Source organism: Eleutherodactylus coqui, chromosome 7 (assembly GCF_035609145.1).
Source record: "Eleutherodactylus coqui strain aEleCoq1 chromosome 7, aEleCoq1.hap1, whole genome shotgun sequence".
Taxonomy (NCBI): domain Eukaryota; kingdom Metazoa; phylum Chordata; class Amphibia; order Anura; family Eleutherodactylidae; genus Eleutherodactylus; species Eleutherodactylus coqui.
In genome coordinates, this window is record NC_089843.1 from 170,171,109 (window position 1) to 170,187,233 (window position 16,125).

General features: G+C 45.0%; 1 protein-coding gene across 1 annotated transcript; it reads left to right on the forward strand.

Moving 5' to 3' along the window:
• The first annotated feature begins 3,993 nt into the window (after nucleotides 1-3,993).
• LOC136572961 (alcohol dehydrogenase class-3) lies at nucleotides 3,994-15,619 on the forward strand. The gene is made up of 9 exons (XM_066574011.1): nucleotides 3,994-4,132; nucleotides 5,629-5,730; nucleotides 6,606-6,747; nucleotides 8,574-8,661; nucleotides 8,904-9,123; nucleotides 10,098-10,358; nucleotides 12,117-12,252; nucleotides 13,004-13,142; nucleotides 15,433-15,619. Exons 1-9 carry the CDS (start codon nucleotides 3,995-3,997, stop codon nucleotides 15,455-15,457), a joined length of 1,251 nt encoding a protein of 416 aa, XP_066430108.1. The 5' UTR covers nucleotide 3,994; the 3' UTR covers nucleotides 15,458-15,619.
• The last annotated feature ends 506 nt before the right edge of the window (nucleotides 15,620-16,125 follow it).

Consider the following 16,125-nt stretch of genomic DNA (forward strand, 5'->3'; position numbering starts at 1 on the left):
CCACTGTATCTCAATACCCCCCCCCCCCTCCTTTCCCCACCGACATGTTCCATGGGCCCTTGTGAAAGCCCCTAAGCCTGCCGTAGATTTCTTCCTATTAAGCCCTACCTGTGATCCTACAGGGATTATTAAGAAGGCATTAAATTTATAATATACTGCAATAGTAAAGTATTTCAGTATACTATGCGTGCAATCAGAAGTTTTTATCAGTACATTTCAAAAATATTAAGAGTTTAAAGGGGTTGTCCCGCGGCAAAACGGGTTTGTTTTTTTTTTCAACCCCCCCCCCCCCCCCCCCCGTTCGGCGCGAGACAACCCCGATGCAGGGACTTAAAAAAAAAACTGCACTTACCTGAATCCCCGCGCTCCGGTGACTTCTTACTTACCTGATGAAGATGGCCGCGGGGATCTTCTCACTCGGTGGACCGCAGGGCTTCTGTGCGGTCCATTGCCGATTCCAGCCTCCTGATTGGCTGGAATCGGCACGTGACGGGGCGGAGCTACACGGAGCCGGCATCCAGCACGAGCAGCCCCATTGAAAAAAGAAGAAGACTGGGACTGCGCAAGCGCGGCTAATTTGGCCATTAGACGGCGAAAATTAGTCGGCTCCATGGAAACGAGGACGCTAGCAACGGAGCAGGTAAGTAAAAAACTTTTTATAACTTCTGTATGGCTCATAATTAATGCACAATGTACATTACAAAGTGCATTAATATGGCCATACAGAAGTGTATAGACCCACTTGCTGCCGCGGGACAACCCCTTTAACACCTTCGCTTTTCAGAATCTTGTAATACAAAATTTTTAAAAAAGTGAGAAATAAAATAAATGGCATCACTGTGTCTATAAAAATCCAAATTATTGAAACATGTCATCAAAAAGAAAATACGAAGAATTTTGCTTTAGGCCAGCTACTGAACCATCATGCTTGTTCTTCCTTCTCTGTAGGAAGATAAGAAAGACAAGAAACACAAAGAAAACATACAAACTCCATGCATATGTTGTCCTTAGGGTGCCTGTCCACAGGCTGGTTTTCATTGCGTTCCCCACGGCGATAATCTGGCTGCGGGGAACGCAGTGAAAGCTCTCCATAGCGTTGCTATGGAGAGCGCTTCCCCCCTGTCCACGAGTGGAGAATCATTGCGATTCTCCATTTGTGGGCGGCAATTCGCAGCATGCTGCGAATTGCCGCGATTCTCCGCAGTCAGCCTATCTGTCGGATAGGCTGACAGCGGAGATCCGCCTGCTGGCTCCTGCTCCCGGGCGGTGGTATCCCGCAGCGTATCTCCGCCGCGGGATACGGAGACGCCCATGGATAGACAGCCTTAGTCAGATCTGAACCTAGGCCTCTAGCGCTGCAAGGCAACACTGCTAACAACTAAAGCCACCATGCTGGTTCTCTCTTCTTCCTTCTCTGGTGGAGGATTATAAGAACAAGAAACACAAACAGAAGATGCAAAATTCAGACAGACGGACCGAGAAAGCAAAAGAGAGAGATAGCGATAGAGAGACCCAGAGAAAGCGATAGAGAGACCCGGAGAAATCGATAGAGAGACCCGGAGAAAGCGATAGAGAGACCCAGAGAAAGCGATAGAGAGACCCAGAGAAAGCGATAGAGAGACCCAGAGAAAGCGATAGAGAGAGAGCAATAGAAATAGAAGAGAGAGAGAGAAAGAAACAGAGCGATACCGAGACAGAAAGACAGAGAGACAAAGAGAGAGATAGACAGACAAAAACAGACAGGGAGAGAGAGACAAACAACAAAAGAGACAGATAGAGAGAGGCAGACAGAGAGAGAGACAAACAGACAGAGAAACAGATAAACAGAGAGAAAGACAGACAAACAGAGACCTGTAGGCTTTTTTATATTAGATATCTGCTCCAAATACAAAGTGACACTCTAAATAATCACCCAACCAAGCAGATGTAGGAGTTCACAACCACCACTGGTGGAACATTTTATGTCCGCGTAGCGAACATCGGGTCAATCTAGTTATATGAAAAGGGCTTCATAAAGGTTATTTTGAGTCAAATATCCACATTTAGGATATTATATTATAATTATAAAACCCGCGAGTGGCCCCCGCACGGGAGATCTGCAACTCTAGGTGCCCATAGGAATTCAATAGCATCTGCAGGGCAACTTAATGCATGCGGATGTGATTTTTTTTCCTGGCGTGCGGATTGCACACACGGGAAGAAGTCGCAGCATGCTCTATTTTTCTGTGGATCTCCCGCATTGACGGCTTCCATTGAAGTCAATGGAAGTCGTCCGGATCCGCGGCACACCCGCAGCTGTCACTGTGGATGTGTCGTGACTCCGCGGGAAAGCAGGAGATTTAGTACAAGAATGATGACCACGGCGCATGTGTTGGGCGCATCAGCCAGCGCACCTGCACTCGTGCGCCGTGCTGAAGAAAGAAGATCCGTGATGTAGCCTGAGGCACACAAAACCCGCGCGCAGAATACGCTCTACCAACACGCTGCTGTGAGACGCCCTTAGGTGAGGCTTACGCTGTGTAAGGGCTTATTCAGACGAGCCTGGGCACAACTACTCTCTCCATCACGGAACGTAGCTGTGCCAGAACGAGGGGAGTCCCTTCCCGGTCCCTGGATTCTCAAAATCTGCGCCAGAGCGCAGTTGTTCAAAAATAACTGCGGGAATATTGGGGCCACATGTAGTGTCCGCTCGTAGTATCTGCACGTAGTACCTGCTCGTAATGTTTGCACGTAGTATCTGCACAAAGTATCCGCTCGTAGTACCCACTCGTAGTATCCGCTTGTAGTGTTTGCACGTAGTATCTGCACAAAGTATTCGCTCATAGTACCCACTCGTAGTATCCGCCCATAGTATCCACACAAAGCATCCGCTCATAGTATCCGCACATATTTTTCGCTCATAGTGTCTGTACGTAGTATCCGCATAAAGTATCCGCTCATAGTATCTGCACGTAGTATCCGCTCGTAGTGTTTGCACGTAGTATCTGCACAAAGTATTCGCTCATAATACCCACTCGTAGTATCCACCTATAGTATCCACTTGTAGTACCCGCTCGTAGTGTTTGCACGTAGTATCTGCACAAAGTATTCGCTCATAGTACCCACTCGTAGTATCCGCCCATAGTATCCACACAAAGCATCCGCTCATAGTATCCGCACATATTTTTCGCTCATAGTGTCTGTACGTAGTATCCGCATAAAGTATCCGCTCATAGTATCTGCACGTAGTATCCGCTCGTAGTGTTTGCACGTAGTATCTGCACAAAGTATTCGCTCATAATACCCACTCGTAGTATCCACCTATAGTATCCACTTGTAGTACCCGCTAGTAGTGTTTGCACGTAGTATCTGCACAAAGTATTCGCTCATAGTACCCACTCGTAGTATCCGCCCATAGTATCCACACAAAGCATCCGCTCATAGTATCCGCACATATTTTTCACTCATAGTGTCTGCACGTAGTATCCGCATAAAGTATCCGCTCATAGTATCCGCACGTAGTACCCGCTGGTAGTGTCCGCACGTAGTATCTGCTCCTAGTATCCCCACGTAGTATTCTCTCATAATATCTGCTACGTGTGAGAATTACAGGGCAGCCAGATCTCTTCTCACTCGGACTATTCACGAGCCGAAATACCGCTAGTGAATACTAAACCTCTGAGATCCGCGGTTGGTTGTGTCCCGTTATACGGCCGCGATTATCAGAAAGGGAGAAAACCACGTTCGTGTGAATAAGCCCTGAAATACAACATGCTGCGTTCTATATATACCCGTGTTAGAGGCAAGTGTGACCGGATCGCAGATATTTATATTCCACAGCACTTCTGCTCGATTCACAACCTGATTGGTTGTTTGGGTTGATGATTCACAATTTCAGCAACCTGATTTGTTTTTTGGACTGGCTGATCCACAGTGATTGGTTGTTTAGGTTGGCTGTTCACCAAACAACCAATCAGATTGTGAATCGAGCAGAAGTGTTGTGTAATGTAAATATATGCCAGCGGGACGGCTCGAGTCCTCCTGTGGCGGCAGGTGGCGCTGGTCATACCGCTGCTGGGTAGCGCGCCTACAAGTAGCGGGAGGGAAGCGGCAGACAGGCGAGAGAGGACTCAGCATGGAGACGGCTGGGAAGGTGAGCGGGGACCAGTCTGGGCGGCGTGCAGGAGATGAGGCTCTGCCGGCAGTCCCATCCTGTGTACAGCAGTAGTCCGTGCAGCGGGTGAGGGGGCTGCTTCCGGGTATATCCTGCACTGTTACACCTGCAGGTTTACTGCACATAATCTGCAGTGAGTAGAACCCGATGATCTCCTGACTGTGTGCCCGGCCCCATCTGGATTCACATTCATGCACTGCAAGAGCCCAGTGAGACCAATGTGCGTGACTCCCCGTGTGCTCGCCGCGCTCGCTGCGCACAAGTCCCATGCGGAGCTGTGATAGATGCGGATGTGCGCACAAGTCCCATGCGGAGCTGTGATAGACGCGGATGTGCGCACAAGTCCCATGCGGAGCTGTGATAGACGCGGATGTGCGCACAAGTCCCATGCGGAGCTGTGATAGACGCAGGTGTGCGCACAAGTCCCATGTGATTTTGTATGTGATTTATTGTGTGTGCACATAAATACACGGATGTGCGCACGTCAGCTGTGCAACCGCACTATTTTCGTCCAAAAAATTGGAAGAGCTGGACATGACGCGTGGTCCATCACCCCCCCCCCCCCCCCTTAATAGGACTATCAGGCTGCCTGCACATGAATGGGTCTGATTCCGTGCGCACCTGTCGTTTCCTCTTTTCATCTGTACTGCGGATGGTCAAAGCGAGCCGCCGTCGGCCATGCGCAGTACGCTTTTTGTGTTTTGTTTTTTTTTTCTTAAGTTTATTTCTCCTGTGCTGTCGCAGGGCGATGACGTGGAATCCACCACCTATCCGGAATATCAATTTCAGAATGGCTGCAGGTCGGACGGCTTGCATTGACTTCAATGGAAACCGTCTATGCGGACACCGCACAAAAACGGAACGTGTTGGTTTTTTTTCCCCCCTCCCTGAGTGTAGACCGCAGCGGGCGGCGTTTGCTGCAAATCCACAGTGCAGAAGGGGGCTTTTTCTGTCTAATGCCAGTTTAGGGCTTAACCCCATAGGCACATGCACGAATCCGCTCAGTGCTCCGGAGCGTTTTGATGCACTAACCAGGCATGGATTTGTTTTTCTTTGACTACTCAAATCCTGCGCTATTTTGTGTGTGATTACAAAAAAATATTGTGCCTGTAGACCTGATCTCTGCGTATCCCGCTAGTGAAGAACAAACCGTTTACATCATTGCTTTCATGGCGTCACTTTTTGCGGCCATGATTTTCACAGCTGCGAAATCGCATCCATCTGAAGACGCCTTTAGGTGGGGTCCACACGGGGCGCAAGTGCCGCAGACCCTCCGCACAGAAGTGCCGCTGCATTTACAGCAGCAAAGTGGATGGGATTTTCAAAATCTCATTCACAAACTGCGGAAATAACTCGCACAAAACACGTGCGGAAATTGCAGCATGTCAATCTTGGCGCCGTCTCCGCTGTCGAATTCACCTTTCTGCCCCACGTAATATGGCTGATATATAAGGGGATATGATTTCTTCTTCCAGGTAATTACTTGTAAAGCAGCCGTTGCCTGGGAGGCGGGCAAGCCTCTGTCAATAGAAGAAGTAGAGGTGGCAGCGCCCAAAGCCCATGAAGTGCGCATTAAGGTAACCTTTTGTATAGTGCCCTCTGGATTACAGATGCAGCGGGAATAGTCTGGTGTGTTTTATGGGGGGGTGCAATAAACCGCCATAAATGTATTACCGCCACGCTGGCTGCTCTACGTGCTGGTAATACAACTATGTATTGTACTATAGGCTGACGTATAATAGACCTCCACGGGTGATGGGGCTGTTAGAAGGAAACTAGTAATTATTGGGAAATTATAGTGCCAGTGTTTCTGGTGGCGCAGTGTCACACGCGCAGCACTGCTACATGCACTGTTCATCCCATACAACAGGGATAAGAAGCAGCACCGCAGTGGAGATGATGGACCTGTGATGATATCACTGTCATGCTTCACCCCTAATCACATGATTGACATCATAACGTCCTGTATCCTTGTGCAGATTATGGGCGGACTACAAACCCCCTGCAGCCTTAGTTGCTATGGAATACTAACGAACATCTAGCCAAACAGCAGCTGTGTGCGGCAGGATCTGTGATGTCATGTGATCAGGGGCGGAGCATGTAAGTCACTCACAAACCCACGGACGGACAGGTCATTGTTAGTAGTTTGACAATTGATCTCCATGCACTTTGATTATAGTGATCTTCCAATCCCAACTGAAAATGTAAGTATATAGTGCTAATAGTCATATAACCTGGCATGCTCCTTGTGATGAATGCTGCTGCTTCTGCTTCATTCTGCCCCCTGCAGCACAAAACAGTCTACACTATGTGCTGCAGTAGTCTGGGACGCACCCCTACACCTTGAGGTTGCCACAAATATCGCAAAATTAAAAAAAAACAAAAAACTTTATTGCTGAGTTCTCTATCCGTCTCTGTAAGACGTAAGTGACCATGGTGTGACTGTTTGTAGATCGTGTCCACAGCTGTGTGCCACACTGATGCCTATACGTTGAGTGGTGCCGACCCTGAAGGATGCTTCCCAGTCATCCTCGGACATGAAGGAGCTGGAATTGTGGAAAGTGTAGGAGAAGGTGTTACAAGGGTTAAAGCTGGTAAGTACAAATCCACCCAGTCTTGAGACAAGGCGTGAAGCTTGCCTGTGTGGCGCTGTTAGCCATGTAGTGAGTGTGCCTGCACGGCACAGATGGGGACTACCGGAATCCAGAAACCTTTCAGAAATCGGTGCCAAATTTGAAAACAGGATTTGAGCAATGATGAGATCACAGGGAGCCGTGCAGGTGTCATGGCAGCTGGGGGCCTTCTGAAAGGCCCCAGGGTTGTCATGCTAGAATGCCAACAAGCCATGCCCGTGGGGTGGCTTGATAGACTGCCTGCCCAATCGCAGTATGATGTAATGCTATGGCATACATCATACTCCAGTAGTGATCAAAGCATTGCAAGAAAAAAGTAAAAATAAGATTAATAAAGTTCTACTATTTTATTTTAAAAAAAGTAAAAGAAAAACCCTTTTGCCATACTTATAATAAAGGAATCTAAATAATAAAACAAAAATACATATTTGGTATCGCTGCGTCTGTAAAAGTCCGATCTATCAAAGTAACGCATTATTTACCCTGCACGGTGAACGCCGTCAGAAAAAAAATAGAATTCGCTTTTTTTGGTCACCCCATTTCCAAGAAAAAATGTAAGGAAAAGCGGTCAAAAAGTCGTAAGTACCCTTGGATGCTACCAGCAGAAACTACAGGACATCCCGCACAAATGAGCGCTCACATAACTACGTCAACGGAAAAATAAAAGTTCTAGCTGTCAGAAGATGGCGGCAAAAAGTAATTTTGAAAAGTTAACTATCTTTTGAGAAAAAAAATAAGTGTTTGGCAGCGTAATCGTACTGACACGTAGAATATGGTTAGCCGGTCATTTTTGTTGCAGTGTGTACGGTGTAGAAACAGAACGCACCCAAAGGAGGCGGAATTTTGTTTTAGTTTTTTTTTTCTCTATTTCGCACTACTAAGAATTTTTTAAAAAGTTTTCAGTACATTATATGCTACATTATATAGAACCAGTGAAAAATACAACTCGTCCTGCAAAAAACAAGCCCTCAGATATCTACATCAATTGCTAGAGAAGAGTTATGATTTTTTTTAAAGGGAAGGGGGGGGGGGGTTATATGGCCCGTAAGGGCTTAAAATTGATCACCTAATTTTAAATACAAGGAAAAAATAGTTTTAAAAGTGGCCATGGCTTATTCCCCTTCCCCCACCTTGTGGTAATGAGACGTGATCACAGAACCATGTAGCTAGATGCTATTCAAATAGTAAAGGGGTTGTCCAGGACTTCCTATTGATGACCTATCCACCTCTGGGGATCCCTGCCGACCTGCGCATTCCTGTCACCACTGGTTTTGCAGAGCATTGGTAACATTGCAGTGGCCCGGATTGGTACTACAAGCACGCTTCCCATTGAATTCACTGGGGCTGTGCCTGCCATACCAACCCAGGCAGCTGCACTACAGACAACATTGTCGTCTTGACAGCCGTGCTGGGGATCTATGAGTGATCTATCCTGAGGATGGGTCCGCTAAAAAAAAAAGTTTCAGAAAGCTTTTTTTTTTTTTTTTTTTTTAGTAGCACTATGTAGATTTCCATGGGACTGATGCTAGTTTTGAGCAAGAGGCGGTCTTGTAAGGGCTTCTTCACACAAATACATTTGCGCAGCGTATTGCACATCCGTAGTTCATTCCCACAGAACAATGTGCCGCATGTTGTATCTTCACCCTCGTTGTGCACAAACATGGCACATATTAAACTACGGTAATTTAACTTGTTAACCCCTGAGGGGTTAGTTGCAGCAACTTACTGGGTATTTATATCTAAAAAAAAACCAAAAACGTATGTTCTCTGATTTTTGTATCTTTCAGGGGACAGAGTTATCCCTCTTTATATTCCTCAATGCAGGGAATGCAAATTTTGCTTAAACCCCAAAACCAACTTATGTCAAAAGATCAGGTAATGTCTTACTTTCCTGTGGCTCACTGTGAATATTTGTCTTGCTATGTAATGATGCCCGATTCCTATGTAGTGTCACCCGGCAAAATTGGCCTCTTCAAAGCCAAAAAAAAAAACCCAGTCGTTAACCATCACAAAAGAGCAGTAAATCCCTATGGGCCTGCCGGCTGCTTCGGTGTCACTTGTCACCCCGTAATGATCTGTACTCTGATCTGGCATTGTGTGGTTCTCGCTTGTCGCAGGATTACTCAGGGTCGCGGTTTTATGCCTGATGGTACCAGCAGGTTTACCTGCAAGGGGAAGCAGATCCTCCACTTCATGGGCACCAGCACCTTCTCCGAATACACCGTGGTTGCTGATATCTCTGTTGCTAAAATCGAGGACTCTGCTCCTCTGGACAAAGTCTGCCTGCTGGGCTGTGGCGTATCTACTGGCTATGGAGCGGCTCTGAACACTGCCAAGGTAATCAGATGGATGGGGTGTGGGGGTTTTGGCAGAAAATAAGTTTTGTTTTTGTTTAGTTTTTTTTTTTTTTGTGTATTTAAAAAAAAAAAAAAAAATGTGGATGAGGCCTAAAGGGTTTCTCTCCGCAAAGACATTTGAACACGTTTCCACAGGCCGAGTGATTAATGTATCACTAGAACAGTCCAGAGTCTCTGATTCCCTTCATCACATAACCATGATGAGGAGAAATTTGATTGCAGGGGACGGTCAAGTGTCAGTGCTGCTCCTCCATTCACAGTATGTACGACTAAAGGTGGCTTCACACGGGCAAGAAAATCGTGCGCTGCGAGAGTCAGTGGGGGGGGGGGGGGGGAAGCAGATGAAACCAATGATTTACAATGGCTTCCTTCCCTTTTGCGATTTTTAAATCTCCCATTTATTCCTATGGAGCCTCCTTTTTATCGCAACGCAACAAACTTGCGATGCGGTTTTAACATTAGAAAGTCCTCTTGACTTTCGCGATAAACTGCCCGTTTTTATTGCACAATTTTATCACGGGTGGCAGCAATGCAATGCGAGATTATTCTAAAAAAAAACAAAATATTGCTGGCACCCAAAAATCGCAGTAACAAAGACTTGATTTTTTGCAACGATTTTCACGCAGCAAAACCATGATCGCCCGTGTAGAACTAGCCTAGGGGTGCTTTCACATCTACACTGGAAATCCTCTTTCCCTGCTCCGTTTAGGTTTGGAAGCAGATGTGAAACCACGCTAACTGAGCTATCCGAGCGCAGTGTACAACTATTTCTATCCGTCTTATAGAAGTTGAATGGAGTAGCGTGTGTGTGCGTGCGTGTGTGTTATGATTGGTTGTAAATGTCCTTTTTTGGGATTGCAATCAGTATTAGTCTCATATATTTCATTCTGGACATTCGGTTAACTGCATATCTTTTTGCCATCTGATGTTTTTCAATAACTTTGTTCATGCCAGGTGGAGCCAGGTTCTACTTGTGCGGTATTTGGCCTCGGAGGGGTTGGCCTTGCTGTCCTCATGGGATGTAAAGTAGCTGGTGCCAAGCGAATCATTGGAATTGACCTAAACAAAGAAAAGTTTGAAAAGGCCAAAGAGTTTGGAGCTACGGAGTGCATTAGCCCATCGGACTACAAGAAGCCAATCCAAGAAGTGCTGGTCGAGATGACGGACGGAGGCGTGGATTATTCCTTTGAGTGCATAGGAAATGTTGGCGTTATGGTAATTAAACAGTCTAAAGTTTTTTTTTTTGTTTGTTTTTTTTTCTGTCCAACTTTATTTGTGAGATTTTGTTAAATAACGACTCAGTAACACAGCATGCCTGTATGGGGCCACTTTCATAAGTGTATTACAGGTGCATTTATGCACTTATGTGATTGTGTGTCCCGTCTGAAACTCTGCTTATCATAAAAAAAAAAAACTGTGATCCTCCAACTTCTGATCAGTGGACCCCAGCTTCGGCCAGGACACTCTTCTCTATTATGCTCATATGAAACTGGCCTGAGGCCCAGTAACCATTGTAAAGACTTTTTAATTAAATCACCACCACCACCTCTTCCACTGCCTGTGTGAGCTTAACCTTAATGGGTAGATTTTTGTAGCTGGTTGTGGGACAGCAGAGACCCCAATGATGAACTCATTGGCTCATGCTACTAGTAGCGGCATATCTTACATTTTGTACAAGGTTACTAAAAGATGCACATTCTGAACTCTCTGGCAAGTCAAAAACCATTTTTCATGCCTGCTATGAGCCTCGTGTTGCAGAGTGTCATGGCAGCAGAAATGCAGTCCTAAGCTCTCGCTCAGGACCTGAAGGTTGCGGGTTTGATCCCTGCATAGTTCAGGTAGCCGACTGAAGGTTGACTCAGCCTTCTATCCCTCTGAGGTCAGTAAAATGAGTACCCAGCTTGCTGTGGGGTAAAGATGACTGGGGAAGGTAATGGCAAACCACCCTGCAAAAACAGTCTGCCAAAAAATGCCAACAATGTGATGTCACCCTAGGAGGCAGTCATGACTTGGTACTTGCACCAGGGCACTAACTTTACTTGTAACTGCAAATTTGCACTTTTTCTCCTTGCTTCAGTGAATACATTTTGGCTTGAACGACCTCCCCAGTGAAACATCTGCCTTCGCTGTCTTTGCAAATTTGGTCACTCCAAAGCAACAGGTTGTGTTTTACACTTAGAGATCTAGGTCATTGTGCTAAATAAATATCACTGATGGAGTCGGGTAACCTTCCAATGCATTGGTGTAGAAAACCATGTCCTAGGAATGTCTAGTAGTGCCCTGTCCTCATAGGAGTAGACTTGTAGGCTCGGCCCATCTGAGTTTCTGGTAGGGTTGGGAACAGCTTTCTCTATAGCGTCCCTTTACACCAAACGACTTATTAAATGAGCGAACGAAGTCGGAGCTCGCTCGTGCAACCTCTTTATACAGAGGATACATCGTTGGCTCATTCAGACAACAAGTTGTTCACATTTGCCGTATAAGTGAGAACGACTGAACTATCTGTATTTAAACCGAACGCTGAGCCAACAATGATTTTAATGCCTGCATAATATGAACAAAAAGCGAATGATTTATCGATGGTTGGCTGTAGTTACACTAAATGATTGCTCATTTAAACTAATTTTTCCTAAGCGATATCGGCCCGTGTAAAAGGGCCTTAATGCTAGGTTGTGCTAAAGAAAAAAAATATTTCATATTTCTCTTGCAACCAATATAACATAAGCAAAAAAATAATATATTGTGAGATTGCTGCAGCCAGAGAAAGTACTATGTGGCATTCAATCACTTCTGCCAAAACGGTCCGACACTGCTGCGCCTTATCAAAAACTGTAGTGAGGACCGCCTCCATTTAATAGTGACCCAAGATAACCCTTCCTTACTGACATAATGTGTAATAGCAGCAGACGTTGGGCCCTATATAGTATGTAGAAGCCATTCTTGTGCGATCACACTTGTCTCTTGTGTTTTCAGAGAGCTGCGCTAGAGGCTTGTCACAAAGGCTGGGGAGTAAGCGTCATTGTCGGAGTGGCAGCATCTGGACAAGAGATTTCAACTCGCCCATTTCAGCTGGTCACTGGGCGCTCATGGAAAGGAACAGCTTTTGGGGGTGAGGAGACATAATTTGGCACCCTGTACAGGAGGGAAAAGATGTCTGTGGGCACATGATTCTGTAAACCAAATAAGGTATCTGCATATTACCCAGAGGAGTGTGCAAGGCCATTTGAGTCTCCTCACTTAGTTTATAGTATAGTTGCTCTCCCTAAGGAGAAAATATAGCGTTTCTGACCTCTGTAAACCAACTATGGTGGTTCCTGTCCTTTTTGGGGGGGGAGGGAGGGAGGGCGCTAAGCATTCACAGCAAAAACTTAAGGGTATATTCACATGCATCAAAAATGTCAGACTGTCTTATCCAAATGGGCTTTTAGCAATCCATGCACACGCTGCAGGAACAACTCTTACTAAATGCACGGCTTCTCGGTCTCCAATTTGTTCGTGTGAATGTACTTAAGGGTGCCTACCCACTACAGATCTTTTTCACTGCGAAATTCGCAGTGTTTTTTTTTTCTCCAGGTGTTTACGGAACTTGTTAATGTTAAAATCGCGATTTCACTGTAAATTAACAAGTCCCATAGACACCTGGAGAAAAAAACAATGCGAATTTCGCAGTGAAAACGTAACGGTGGTGGGTAGGCACCCGAAGGCAGGAATTGGCCGGCAGAAACGTCTCACTAAAGTGGATGATCTGTGAATTATTTGCGCGCACAGACTGATAGAATTACAGAGCGATGAGTGACGTATACGGGACACGCTGGATGTGAAATGCTTGTGTTCTTCCGTAACCTCTCCCTTTCTTGCAGGCTGGAAGAGTGTAGACAGCGTCCCCAAGCTGGTGTGCGAATACATGGCTAAAAAAATAAAAGTGGATGAGTTTATCACTCACACGTTGCCCTTCAGTTCAATTAATGAAGCCTTTGAACTGATGCATGCTGGGAAGAGGTGGGTTAAAAAGATTGTTATAACTTATAGACTATTCGTGCTGCTCAGAATTTACAAATCACTTGTTATAAAAATATCCATAGAATGCAATGTCCTAGTAATCCTATTATTAGTAATATTATAGTGTGATCATCTCCTAACGGGTGAAGTTAGGTGCATGATGCACCTAATGTGTATTAAAAAACAAAAAACATGAGCCTCTCTGTTTCTCCATATGCCTGCACGGGAATCTGACCACCAGAAGCTGGGGCAGCCATGCCGCCTTCCAACTAGCCATGTCCCATTTTTGGGAAAGTGGAGTACCTATCAAAGTTGCTAAAGTTCTGCGCAAGCTAGCTTTGCGTCAAGTTTTGCGCCTTTCATTTTTTAAAACACCCAAAAAACTAGCGTGTGTTGCTGCTCCACTTATTTCAGTGGGACTATCAGACATGGAGAGTACAAGCACTCAGCAACCCCAAGAGATGAAAGTAGTGGCAGCATGCATACACTCCTACATTCTATTCATCCGGGGGTATATGGGGCCCCCCATTCTTGTGGTCAGTAGAAGGTTTTGGGGTTTGGATTAACCCTTTAATAGTTTTGTACCAAGTGGTAGAATTAACAGGTGGCGCTATTCTAGCATTACCCCTGGAATATCTGTGGATAGATATATACAAAAAATTGTGTTCTGGATCTGACTAGAAAAACTGTATTTTTCATGAAGCAGCCCCTTTAAACATGGCATATATCTTTTAAAGTGGAAGCATTGTCAAAAACTGGCTGTAAATGTTGTCTACGTTAACTCCTTATTGACCTATGATATGGTTGGGGGGGGGGGGGGGGAAATGATTTTCTTCTCTAACTCTCCTTCAAAATGGTGCCAATTACATTCTGTTAAAAAGAAAACACCCTCATGGCTAAATCAGTGGAAAAAGTGACAATTTTTTTCCCCATTTAAACAAGGTACTTTTGCACAATAAAAACATACTGGCGAGGGGGGTGAGGGGAACCTAGACATATTTGGTATTGTTGCATTCCTATTGACCTGTAGATTAAAGTTATGATTTTTTTTTTTTGCGAAACTGTAAAAAAAAAAAAAAGCAAGGCAAATAGTGTATTCCAAAAGCTTCGTAGACAGCAAAAATGCAGTCCTAAGCTCTCGCTCACAACCTGAAGGTTGCAAGTTGAATCCCTGAAAGGTTCAGGTGGCCGGCTCATGGTTGACTCAGCCTTCCATCCTTCCGAGGTCGATAAAATGAGTATCCAGCTTGGTGGGGGGAGTAATTAAATTACCTGAAAGCGCTGTGTAATAAGTTGGAGCTATACAAATAAGATTTATTTTATTGCCATTGAAAACTATAGCTTGCTTCTTAAACCCACAAATAGACGAGGTCACAGAACATGCTCCCTAGACTCTCTTGTAGAAGCTGAGTCCTCTGCAGATGACAGGTTCATATGATCCATGTGGCTGCTATATTAAGTTGCCAAGATGCGTATGGTTCTCATAAACGCACAGGTATAATGTAAACTACATAAATAGGGGAAAAGTAGATCAATATCTGGTTTTAACTGGTAAGAAAACCATTTTAGGTGACAGAACTACTTTCGAGCCATTATCTAATCGCTAGAGCCATACCTTTTTTAATTCTTTAATTTCTTGGCCATGTTGGCTGTATGATGGCTTTTTATGTTCTGTATTTGTAGCCTTACATTTAACTCATGGATCATTAAACCTTTGCTATCCAATTTTGGATTCAGGGTTTCCTAGGGGGCTTTTTCTTTCTGCCATTATACAATGGTGCCATCTGCTAGCTAGAGCCAGTACTGTGGTATGGGATATGCTGCAGAGGCCCCCCCGATAGTGGCCAGGATTCTACAGTAAGAATACCCTGCCGGACGTCTTCCGATATCAGAGTTGTACAGCTTTAAATCAGAATGTCTTTAGACGTCAGACAGTGGATTGGAAAGGGTTAAAATGGACTGAAGATCTGTCTTAAAGGGCACCTGTCCCCTGCCTGAAGCATAAACTAATTTATAGTGCTGTTAGGCGAAGTGACAGAGCCATGTGCTGGATTTTGTTTTTGTGTTTTTATCACGTGGTTTCCAGCTGAAAATCTGCCTCTTTTCAGTGTCCCATGCGTGCGCCCTCCCATGCAAGTCTATGGGAGAGCAGGGGACTCAGAAGAGGCAGTTTTTTGGCTGGCATGACCATATGTTAATTTATGGTGCTTTAGTTAGCTGGCTGGTTCCCTTCAGTTACATTTATTTCATGACTTTAATACTTGTTTCCACTTCTATGTTTTCTCTACAGTATTCGTAGTGTTTTGAACTATTGAACTTCCTGGAAATTAAACCTACAACCGCACTAGAATGAAGGCATTAGTCAGGACACACAATTTTAGATACCGCAAAGAAATCTGAATGTTTAATCTTCACTTTCTCTGTAACTGCTAATTTTTCTGGCTGACATTTCCAATAAAATACATTTCTTCTGTTGATTTGCTGTGTTCTGTGATCGGAATACAATTTTATAATGGATATTCCAGTCTGAGAAACTATATGATCTACAAGCTTTAACCCTCTGTAATCCAATTTTGGATTCAGGGTTTCCTAGGGGGTTTCCTTTTTCTGCCATTATACAATAGCGCCATCTGCTGGCTATAGCCAGTACTGCTGTATGAGACATGCTAGAGAGGCCAGTAATATACAGAAAGAATACCCTGCTGGACGTCTTCCGACATCGAAGCTGTACAGCCTTCAATCAGAATTTTTTTTAGATCTCAGACAGTGGATTGGAAAGGGTAAGACTGTTAGTATTCATAGGTGGTTCATAATGAAGGCAATTCTGTGACACCCCACCCTCCCACCCACCATGCTGTTTTGTGCAGCCAGTTGCATTCAGAGGGGTATTTCAGCCTACAGCATATATGCCCTATCCGTTGACTAGATGAAGTTAAACCTGTAGGGTCTCCTATTGCTTATAATTTCTTGCTGTGACTTTAGC